The sequence below is a fragment of the Dasypus novemcinctus genome, chromosome 14 (assembly GCF_030445035.2).
Source record: "Dasypus novemcinctus isolate mDasNov1 chromosome 14, mDasNov1.1.hap2, whole genome shotgun sequence".
NCBI classification, from domain to species: Eukaryota; Metazoa; Chordata; class Mammalia; order Cingulata; family Dasypodidae; genus Dasypus; species Dasypus novemcinctus.
Window position 1 is genome coordinate 59,790,798 of NC_080686.1, and position 12,615 is coordinate 59,803,412.

Genomic DNA, 12,615 nt, shown 5'->3' on the forward strand with positions numbered 1-12,615 from the left:
GTGTATAAATTAAGACCATAATATCCTTTTCTAAGCCCATAATTATTATGACCAGGGAAATGTCTGCAATACATACCATTGCAATTAAATTATGTACCCCAGACTGTTCAAGATCTGTTTGTATAGGAGAAATGGATTTTCCACAGCTCTTTGCCTGGGAGTACATCCTTCATGCAACACTGCAGCAGCCAATGTATGCAATAAAATAATAGACATGAATTTAAACTTTGAAAGCCTTCAAATGTATTGCAAAAACTCCTCATAACAAAAATTGCTTAATTTGTGTATGCTAAAATCCACTAATTACATATAAATGAGCATTACCATATAATAAAAGGGGCCTGTGAGAATCTTTGTAATTTTGCCTACCCATCTTTTCAAGAATTAAGAAATATTCAGCCTTCTTCTGATATCCTGCACAGACCACAGTCACTTAGATCTCCCTGTGAAAATCTGAAATCTGCTGTGAGCACTTGGCACAGGTTGGGTATTTCTTACAATATTGATTGGACCTTCTTCACCCAGATACACAGCTGGAAAATATTTTCTATGAAATGAGTGTTTACAGAAAAAGATTCATAAAGGGGGAGGAAGAATTAGAAAGGGAAGGAAGAAAAGGGTCAATAATCCAAACCAGGTTCAAAGTGGGGCCATAGAGAATAAAACTCATGATCCACTGTACCATCTTTTAGAAAAGTTGTAACAACTTTATTAAATTGGAATTTAAAATTTTCCAAGTTGTATTTAATTGATCATGCTGCTGATAGGCTGATATTTTTTAGTCAACTTGTAGATATATAACAACTGGATTAAAATGTTATATGAGTGCCTACTAATCCCCAAATTATCTTGAAAGTTGGGGATCATTAGTCCCATTTTATGACCAAAGAAACTATGGCTGAACCTTATCCAATTCACCCAAAGTCACCAGTTATTAAGCAGGAGAGTATGAATTTTAGGCCACCTCCATCTGCCTCTAAATCTTGTGTTCTGGCAGCTGAATCTGCCTACTTAGGTCCAACTTTTCCGTGGCTGACATGCTCAAGTATACGTCTTTTCACAAATTCCAAACTTCCCTTAGAAATATTTTCCTAACTGTGGACTGCTCTAATAAGGGGATGTAGTTTATTTACAGAGGTGAATACTGGCACAGGCTTGTTTTACCAGCTTTCTATTTCTAAAAAAGCATTTAATGATTCTCTGTTCAGCCTTCATCTACCTGTCAAAAGATTTGAGCAAAAACGATGTCATTTGTTACATTAAATTTAAGGGAGTTAATCTGAATTTACTAGTAATATATTTTTGTTTTAATTTAATATATATATAGGCTTTCTTTAGCATTTGTTGTGTGAAAATTATAAACTTAAAGAGTATATACCTATTTTTATGTTAGTAAAAATATATTAAATATTAAATAATATACTAATTTTTTAAAAAAGATACTGTGCAATTTATCCCTCGGTATAGTTGACATTCTCCCCACCCCTGAGATCTCAGTGCTCTCAGAAATTGAAATGCAGGCTCTCCCTCAGTGCTGGTCTTTAGATCAGTAGCTCTCGCTGATAAAAATGTCTCCTTGCCAACAGGCCCACCCTCATATCTCCTTTGTTACCCGTGTTCTCACTGAGATGATATCTGATTTTCTGGAGTTTAGTTGGTAAATGTTCATGGGAACTTAAAAGATCTCTGAGGAAATGTCTTTTTTTAGTCACTAATATTAAAGAGAGGCAGCCAAATTCCCACCATCAGGCAGTAAGTTCTTTCAGTCTGGGAGAGAAAGGAAATTTCAGAGGCCTGAAGAGGACATACACAAGTATTTTTTGCCTGTCTATTTTCTATATGGAATTTAGAGCCTTTGGGCAGGAATTTTTCTGTCAGCCACCATGCAGTGTCTTTACAAAGCTCAATGGAAGGAAAGCTCCAAGCTAGCCAAATTCTGTCTGTTGGAATTAAATATCTCTTCCTGTTTTCTGATGTTCACAATTCTGATTCATCCTCCATCCACTTTCAGTGACTTTCATTCTTTGAACTCTTTGATTCTATCCTTAACTTGTACACTGAATTTGACACTCACCTGATGTTCTCTGAGGTCCACAGAACATATGCTCCCTACCAGTTTCACCTAATTCTAAATGTTATTGTTTCTGTTTAAATACTTCTAGCTAAACCAAATAAACACACAGATTGGTCCCTCCTGGGTGTGCTGTGAGCTCAAACTGTAGAGTCTTCTGGTTTTAAAATGGACTCCTAGTCATTCCAATGGGAAGTGTTTTAATTCTCAGTCGCATGCCTTCCAGAGAATTCCAGAGGCTAAGATGTCATCATCCGATCCTTTTGAACTCTCTCCCAAACTACACCTCTCCCCCAACTGCATCCTCACACTATGGTCATCCACACAACGCCATCACCACATTTGCTGGAACAGCTCCAAGGTGCAGCTCTATTTGCACCATCTTCCTTCTAATTGATCCCCAGTGACTCCCTACTTAGGAATTACATTCACTATATTTTCACCCTTAGGACCTTCTACCAGTGGTTGCCCACTTATCTGCCAATAATTAACCCAAGTTACTCTATATCACCCAAACTTGAATATTCACATACTCTATTCCTTTCACCTAGAATGCCTATTCTCCATCTCCGTCTATTGACATCCTAGGTACCTGTGCCAGATATTAGATATTTTATCCCTCTGTATCATTCTTCTCCCTTCTCCACCCTGTACTTTGCCCCTAAAGGCCAAATTTTATGACCTGCATTAGGGAATCACTCTTGCCCTCTGGCTTATAATTGGATAATGGTCAATATACTTCCTCACAGGATGTTGGGAAGCACCAGAAGGGTATTGGTTCCACTGGCTCTCCTACATGGCTCCTCCCACTAACAACTAAAGAGCTTTCAGCTGCCTTCTTCTACAGCTGTAACTGCAGCTATAGCTCTTCTCTTTGGGTTCCAATAGTCACTCTCTCTTTCCCCTTTTAGCCCTAAGGGTGGTAATGGCTCCTATTGTTGCTAGCCAGGATGCCTCACCATCTCCTGTCAGTTTTGCTCAACCCTGACCATACTTTGTGGGTAATTCATTCATTATATTCTCTAATTTACCTTCTTGGAGTGTCCCATCTGTTTCCTGCAAGGACTCTGACTGGTAGAGAACCCTCAAGGCCCAGTTCTCTCATAAAATTTGCTAATTTCATACATTGATTCATGCCACACATACACATTCACTATCTATCAGCACCGAAGACACAGTGAGAAACAAAACAGAAGCTCTTGCCTTCAGAGAGCTTCCAATATAGTGGGAAAATGCAAGCACTAAATAAGCAATTACAACAAAGGATGCTGGCAATTATAAAATCATAATAAGGGAAGTACAGAGAGCACAAAGCAGGGGGACCTAGCCAAGTCTAGAGATCACAGAAGTACATTCAACTGCATGAGCTACCCACCGTTTCTTTGTCTTTTTTTCAAAGTACGCATTGCATTCTGATTATGTGTACTTGGGTACACATTTCCCTGCTCCTTCTTCAGAGTAAGATTTTTGAGAATAGAGTCTGTGTCTTTATCACCTTTATGTCTGTCTTAGCCTTAGCCCACTGCCTAAAATTTTGTAGAGACTTAGTGAATATGCATCCAGTTGAATTAGATTGAACCTTCAGAACATATATGGACCTCAACTCCACCCTGCCCAATAACGGTTTTTCATTATCAGACTGGATGGTGATGGTGAGATACTACCCTTTATGGGCTATAGGTAGAAAACATGCTTTACTAGTTTAAAAAGAAAATCCCTGAAGTGGAAGAAGCCTGAACACTGATGAAGGGTTTGATAGGTATCGTCAGCTTAATATTTGCTATGTGGGACATTTGCTGACAGTCACTGGAGCCATTAATTGCCAGGGCTCATAGTTGAGCTTTTTTAAAATACTTCTTTTTGCCTCACTGGCTTGTATTGTGATTAATAACATCACAGCTGAACTCAGCAAGAAATATGAACAAATACGAGGGAAAATAAAACTACTTTCCAGAAGAAGGATTTTGGAAGGATAGTTAGTAGGAAACCTTGGTACAAGGTTTTTAAAAACTTGGGTTCAACTTGGAGAAAATCTAGACAACATCCTAGGGCAATAGAGGACTCAGGAATAATAGTGGTCAATCTACAGAGTATGTAGAGGCTTGGGAAGGAGAACCTTAGCAATATGGTAGGGCAGATGTTTGTAAACTCTCATGCCATTCCCTCAAAAAAGAAATTGTTAGATAAAACAATATATATATTTTTTACAATACATGGTTTAGCAGGAAGCAAAGTAAGGGAATTTCTCAGAGATGAGAAAAGATAAAGTAAGAATCTATAGAGATTAAGAAATGCAGGAATCTGACATTTGTCTAAGGATGTCTGTCAATCACTATTTGCCTAGAGCATTGGTTTTAATGAATAATGAGTGAATCTGGGATAGGAGACAAAAGTTGGAACCCCTACTATCCTTATGTAATATAAGACATTGATTAACTTTAAACTTATTAAGATAAATATGCGAACTATGAGTTCTAAGTTCTCTACTGACAGTATAGAAACAGAGTGTGTAACATCCACATTCTAAAAGAATAGAGAAAGCATAACTTCCAAAATAATAGAGTTGGGAATAGGGCAGGAATGAGAGGAGGAAAACAATAAATCCAAAAGAAGGAAAAAAGGAAAACTAAAAAAGTTAATGAATAAAAAAAAAATTTAGATGATATTAATGAATATAATTTAATAATCACAGTCACATAAATGGATTACATTTTCCAATTGTAAACAAATATTGTTAGATTAGATTCAATAATTCAACAATAAGCTATTCAAAATAGAAATAGCTAAAGCATAAGGAAAGAGGAAGATTGTAAGTAAACAATGGGAAAAGAAATACTAGAGTAATACTCTGCAAAGGGAAGCTGGCCATATTAAAATATTAGAAAAAACTAGACTTCAAAACAAAAAGCATTACTACAGATCAAGAATATGAGTTCATATTAATAAAACATTTACTTCAAGGGGAAGAAATTCACATTTGTATGTTTCTACTAGCATAATTCTGAAATATATAAAAAAGAAATTTTACTGGAACCACAAGAAAAATAAACATATAAAAACCATAAAGAGACGTTTTAACACCTCTCTCTCAAAATTGATAGAACAGATAGACAATGTCAGTAAGGAGTTAAAAGGTTTGTCGAACACAATTAACAAGCTTGCTCTAATGGCCATACAGAGAACACAAAAAGCACATATTTTCCAAGTACACATAGAACATTTGTAAAGACCGATAACATAATAGGATATAGAGCAAATCTCAACAAAATTCAAAGAATTTGTGTCATACACCATCCCATTTTCTAACAATAAAATTAGAAATCCAAAATGAAAAAGGAACTAAAGAAACTCCATAATTTTTTTTAATATGCTGCTGGTTTTTTTTAAGATTTATTTTTTATTTATTTCTCTCCCATTCCCTGGTCCCCTCCCCACTACCCTCCCCACCCCTCTCCCCAGTTGTCTGCTCTGTGTGTACATTTGCTGTGTGTTCTTCTGTGTCCGCTTGTGTCAGCAGCACCCGGAATCTGCATCTTGTTTTGCTGTGTCATCTTGCTGTGTCAGCTCTCCGTGTATGCGGTGCCATTCTTGAGCAGGCTGCACTTTTTTCATGCTTGGTGGCTCTCCTTACCAGGCACACTCTTTGTGTATGGGTCTCCCCTATTCGGGGCACACCCCTGCGTGGCACAGCACTCCTTGCGCACATCAGCCCTGGGTTTGAACCTTGGACCTCCCATGTGGTAGGCAGACACCCTATCCATTGGCCCAAATCCACTTCCCAGAAGAAGGGCTTCCCTGACTAGGAATGAAACTCAGGCTGCAGCGGTGAGAGCGCTGAATCCTAACCACTAGACCACCAGGGAGTGATATTTTTGAAAATTAAAAAATATATATTCAAACTTATGAGAATTTAAAGTCAACTGAGAAATTAGTAAATATTTAGAACTGAATGATCATAAAAGTATTAATTAGAACTTATGGGATACAACTGAAGCAGTATTAAGGGGAAGATGGTAGCTTTAAACACTTATGCTGGTGGAAAAGGAAATCTCCAAAATAATAAGTCAAGCATTCAACTCAAGAAGTTAGAAAAATATAAGTGAATAAAGTCAAAGAAAATAAATGAAGAAAAATAATAAAGATAAGAGCAGAAATCAATGAAAGAAAAACTCTGATACAATAGGAAGGATCCAAAAAACTCAAAGTTGTCTTCCTCTTTTGTTCAAAAGACTAATAAAACTAACAAACTGTTGGCAAGATTGGTGAAAAAAGAAGAAGAAGAGAGAAGATGCCAATGACCAATATCAGGAATGACAAAGAGGGCATCACTATGGATGCTGCAGACATAAAGATAACAGGAAATTATTGACAATTATATGACAATTGTTTTGAATATTTAGGTAGAATTAACAAATTCCTAGGGAACTCATTTCCAAAATGTAGTCAAGAAGTGCACAATCTAGGCGAATGGGGACCTCATATTTTTTTAATGTAATATCTTTTAAAAAAATGAATAAATTGAGTAGAATTTGGAAAAAAAAAAAAGAAGTGCATAATCTGAGGAGCCGATATCCATGAAAGAAATTGAATCAGTTAAAATTTTTTATCATAAAGAAACTCTGAGACTTGCGTAATTTTGTAATTGAGTTTTACAAAATAACCAGGAAATAAATAACTCTAATCTTACATAAACTATTCCAGAGTGTATAAAAAGGTGTTATACTTGCCATTTTATGAATCAGATATTTCCTGATACTAATACTGGGCAGTTTTAAGAAGAAAATGCAAATTTTAAAAAATATATGTATATAATAAGAACAGGAAGTATAAACCATCCACAAAAGAAAATTAGCAAAAGATATGGAAGAACAAATGGTCAAGAATAGTCAAGACACTCTTGTAGAAGGAAGAGGAGGAAAAGGAAGTATAATAAGGGAAATTACCCACCAGAAATTAAGAATTAGAAAGTAATAATAATTAAGGTAGTGTGATATTGCTAGAGGAATAGACAAATAGTATTATAAAGCCCCAAAACAAGCCCACATATGTAAAGAAAACTGATACACGACAGAATCAATACTGCAGATCATGAGGAAAGAGGATTAGTTGAAAAATTTTGCTGGGACAACTGAAAAATAAAAATAGAGGCCTACCTCACATCCTAAACAAAAGTCAATACCAATACTAAATGGATAGGGAACTTAAAAATAGGCAAAACTTTAAAAGATTTAGAACAGAACATCAGAAAATGTCTTAATGATGTTAGAATAGGAAAGGATTTTTAAAACAAAATATAAAAAGCATAAATCATTAAGGAAAAGATTGATAAATTTTACTACACTAAAATTAAGACCATCTGTTCATCAAAAGACACAAAAGAGGGAGCAAAAAATGAGTCAAACTGGAAAATGATATAAACAAACATTATCAACAAAGGATTAGTATATACGGTAAATTAAAAAAACTCCAACAAATCAATAGAAAAAGACAAATCAGTTGAAAAATGGGCAAAAAACACAAACAAGCATTTCACAAAAAGGAAAACATAAATGACCAAAAAATACATATATGAAAACATGTTCAGTCTCACTAATAATTTCAAAACTTATAATCATGAGATAATCTTTTACACCTACCACATTAACAAAACTTCACTAGACAGTACCAAGATAAGAGGTTGTAAAGCCCCAGAAAGGATTATACATGGACAGTGGAAGCATGCATTGAAGTTACTGTGGAAAACAATTGGGAATTACAAAGAAGGAAAGTTAAAAGTACACATAATCTATAGACTGGCAATCCTCCAACTTGTGGACACTAGAGAATGTTAATAGCAGCACATAAAAAAACAAACAAACTGGAAATAACATATATGTCCTTTGGCAGGAGAATGGATAAATAAAATGAGATAATGTATAGCATTATAAAATGAAAATACTACAGTTATACACAATAGCATAAATAATATTTCACATTGATTGAGTAGAAAAAGCAAATCACAGAAATATACCCAGAGCATACAGTTCAAAAGTGGGCAATATTAAGCAATAAATCATATATGTATATGGTATATACCTAGTTGTGATAAAATTATAAAGAAAAGCAAGGAGTGATTTAAGCATAAGCAAGACAGGATAGTGGGTATCTCTAAAAGGGAGAAAGGAAACTAAAGGGAGGAGTATAAAATGGGCTTCAAATAACGATTCTATCTTTCTTGCATTGATTCCCAGATATCTGCATACTTTTTATATTGTTGCCCTTTATAATACATGTTCATGTTCTCCACAATCTCTTGTCTATATGGTGTATTTCACAAGGAAATAGTTGTGAGTAATTAAATACATAAATAAGAACAGAGGCTAAAGACCTGAAACCAGAATCAAATATTGACAAGCTCAGTTCTGAGGGCTAAGAAACAGTGAAGACTCACTGAGGTACTGATCCACAGCCAGAACTACTGAAAAGCTTCACTCTTGAGTGGGAGGAAAGCTTTCAAGTGGGGCAGAGGCTCCTGCTGGGACCCTTGTAGGTTGTTGGGGTGTTCCATGGCCATGGGAAGTAAATGAGTGATTTGGAAAAGGAAAACTTGAGCAAAAGGAATTTTGACTTTCTTTTATATCCAGGATGGTACATAATTTGCACCCTCATGGATACAAAGAAGATATACTGTTGGCTTTTTAAATAAATTTGAGGACATTTGTTATCAGGTACTTATACAAATCAAGGTTTCTTTTTCCTCACATAACAAGTAGACCCGGAGTTGGCAGTGCAGAGCTGGTTCTGTGTAGTAGAAGTGTTTTCTAAATCCAGGCTCCTCAGTCTTTCCACTCTGCCATTTTTTGTGTGGGGGCTTTTGTCCCATGCAGCAACAAACTTTTGTTTTAATGCAGGCTGAAGGAGCATTTTCCTGACTCTTTTGTCAGGAAAGTAAAGGCTTTCCTAGAACTTTCCCACAGCCCGACCCTTATCTCCCAGTAGCAAGAATGGTGTCACGTGGCCATTTCTTGCTACAAGGCAGGCTAGGGAAATCATTATTTTGCCATTACAGCCTGTTTAGTAGGAGCAGGCGAGAGTGAAAGTGGGAGGGATGTCAGTATTTTCTGAGTAGCTGTTTAACAGTATTTTTCAAAATACTCCACTAAGAATTCTTCCCCTTTTCTTCTAGGAGCCAGTCTACTCGACGACCTAAATAAATATTTCTCTTTCCATCACTCCCATGGAGACACCATGTCTGTGATGGATCCAAAGGAGATGAACGTTGCCTCCGCTGTCTGGGCTGTTGTCTCTTACGTCGTGGCAGACATGGAAGCTATGCTGCCCAGGTCCTAGGCAGGGCAAGAAGGAAGCCGTGTTCCCCTGCCAGGCAGGAACCCTGGGTCTGGAGCTTCGGGAAGCCTCTCTTCACCTAACAATATTATCTGATTGGTTTTCAAAGCACAGCCCTTTTTCATACTTTCTGTTATCACCTTTCTTGATACTTTTTGAATTGCCTGTTTCTAGAATAAGGAGTGATCCCTGTCTCCACTTAGAATCAACATATGATAGGAATCACAGTGGGGGCATTTCTTTATACCACCTGAAAAAAATATTGTTTCTACTCTGAAAGTAAATGCAGAATAAATCTTCGGAAGTTCCCCGGGTTTTATGTGTTCATTTATAAGTATTAAATCAAATACAATGGCATCAATTTATGAGTTTTATGTTGTTTACTGAAGGAGTAAAGGGAGTAGTATGATCTTAATTGGTTTGTGGCTTTCTAATTGTACATTTTTATATTGTTTGAGTTTTTTTAATGACATTTGGATTTTTTTAATTAACAGGGGAAAAAAAGATTTTACCATGTACAGAAACAATCAAGTATACACAATCCAGCAGCCTTACTAAAAACTGGGTCTATAATTAGATAAATAAAAATTTCACTTTACATTTCTGTGTTGTACATTTCATAAAATTTCTCCACAAGATTGGGGCTTACTCACATTTTGCCAGTAACAAAGTTGGGTCTCAGAGAGAAAACTTTCACAGGGTTTCTGAGAGAAAACAGTTCTCTTCATCCACGGAGAGTGACCATGAAGTGGAAGGTACTAGAGATGGATAAACTGAGAGGGATGTTTGCCTAGAGCAACTTAAGGTAACGTGACTCTCAGGAGGACTAGAATCACAGTCCAAGCTCTTAGCTGGGAAGACAAGGGCAAGTGCCAAGGTGAGGTGAGGCTCAAAAGGCAAACCAAAGAAGAGTCAGCAGCCAAAGAGGTCTGAGAAGAGAACAGAGAGTGCTCTACCCCTCTGCTCATAGCAAGAAATTCAGTACCCAACTGTGAACAGCAAAGCTCTAGCAGAGTTCCCTCTGATGGAGACCTGCGCATCCTTGTAGGGGAGAACAGGCCATGCAGTTTTGTTGGACAAAACATGCTTCAACATCTAACTCTGTCTAGGGCCCACAAGAGGGGCTTATCTTCACATGAAGATATAATGAGTCCAGCATCCTTTGTTCACCCTAACCTTGTGAGATAAGTGAACAAAGGTAAAGTCATTTTAGAGAGCATTGTTATTTGCTATTGAATTTACTTTAGAAGTTTGATTTTAAGAGAAAGATTCATATTTCTATGCCTAGAAATGAACATGAGGCTGGGATATTCCCTTCAAGTAGAAAGGTCCTTATTCAGAATGTTAAAGGGTTGGTGGGACAGGCATTCACTTTTCTTCCCCTCAGGGTTGTAGATAATGGACCATAATCATAAGAAGTCAAACAAGGATCAAAGTATGTTTTGGAAGAACAGAGTTCTCTTTTGTTTCATATTCAGAAAGCTGGCAAACAGTGTTGCCCTTTTCTCATAAGAAAAAGCTGAATAAGCTAAAAAAATCATAATTTCTCTTGTGTCCATCAGAAGGACAAAAGCAACCAAGTGAATGTATTCCAAAGAGTGGCAAGCTCCTCTGAGGAGAAATGTGACATGTGTATGGTTTTACCTTTGAAAGAACATGGGAGAGCAGGTGTGTGCCTTAAAAGAGGGTAGGAAAAAAGCAGCTGAAATGTTAATGAAGTCCTAAAAGCTAGTTGTGCTCTAGACTATCTGTTTAAAATAGCTGGGAGCCCCAGACACAAGGAGAATTCACACTCATTGAAAAGCCGTTTCCATGAGTCCCCAATACAGGCTCATGAGAAAAACTAGGAGCAGGGCAGAAGACTAGAGCAATCCCTGGGACGGAATAGGCATGTGGTAGTGATTGGATGCTACTGGCAGACAAGCATGAGACCTGTGTACTCCTGTAGATCCTTCTCTCATTCTAAGTAAAAGCCTTAACCTACTGGAAGAGGGCCAGAAAATCCTCTTGGACCTAGAATCTTATACCAGTACAAAGCAGAATTCTGCTACTACTGGAGGTAGGGCAGGAAACTCTTTCCCACCCAAGATATACTACAGATACAGTGCTGTGCTGGTACATGTTTAACAATTGACTCTTGGGTGGGAGAGATGAGGCATAAAGAGAGCTTGACTTGTAGCATTTGCCTATTTTCATGGTGTAAATACTCCCACTGTGAATAATTCAAGCTGCTAATGTGATGTTGCCAAATATAGAAAGGGGAAGAGATGTGAACTATTAAACCATTGTTACAGTATTTCTACCACACAAACACAAAAAATGCAAAGAACCTCAAGAACATAGATATATATATAGTATAATATAGTATAATAATTAGGAAGTGGAGAGTTTTGAATATATATAACCTTTGTTTTTAATATAATCTATTTAATTGTAAGTTCATATATAAGCCGTTTTTAACAAAAGGCTTCCAAACTCTTGAAAATTTAATAGTTGTCTTTTGCAAGCTGGTATAGGCTGTCTCCCATATGTTACTGGCTACAAGACTGTGTAGCTACCTGGGGGTGAGGAGGAGGAAAAGAACACTGAGCAAGCCTGGCCCTGAGACCCAGGTACAGACAGCCTGCCTGATCCTGAGGCCAGACCAGGAGAAGGGATCAATCCACCATGAGCCTAGTATCCCATAACAAGCATCCACTGGGAGAGCAAGAGCATGAAGAGACACTGTCCCCCTCCTCACCCCCCATAGCTCAGGAACGCAAGTTCTCCTGAAAGCTTAGGGTGGTGCAGGAGCACTGAGAAAACAAACTTTGACATTTTTGGCTCCACACTAACCATAAGTTAATAGCAGTCCACTGCTGGAGGAATTTGGAGCATGTTGTTACACTAAAAGTAATGACAGCAACAACAAAATTAAAACCCATTTCAATTTCTGACTAGATTAGTTTAATGTTCCTGCCCTCCCCCCTCCCCTGAGTCTGACAGAAGAAGAAATGACAATTTCTGGACATAGATATTTTTGCCTCAGTTGCTGCTGTTTTTCTATTTACAATGTCCAGTATTCAATAAAAAAAATTACAAGACATGCACACCAGAAAAAGCAAGTAAATGTCAAAGGTAAAGCAATCAAAAGAACTAGGCTGAGAAATAACCCAGTATTGGAAGGGTAAAAGAGTGACTTTAATGTAATTAAGATTGTTCTGTTAAAGATCTAGTGT

At 37.1% G+C, this 12,615-nt stretch overlaps 1 protein-coding gene across 1 annotated transcript in view; it reads left to right on the top strand.

Annotated features, from left to right (window-relative positions):
• Positions 1-9,705, top strand: part of CPQ (carboxypeptidase Q) — a 521,738-nt gene extending 512,033 nt beyond the window's left edge. The window contains exon 8 of the mRNA XM_004474687.4: positions 9,237-9,705. Coding sequence (XP_004474744.1) covers positions 9,237-9,400 — 164 coding nt within the window. The 3' untranslated portion in view covers positions 9,401-9,705. The remainder of the gene's footprint in view (positions 1-9,236) is intronic.
• The last annotated feature ends 2,910 nt before the right edge of the window (positions 9,706-12,615 follow it).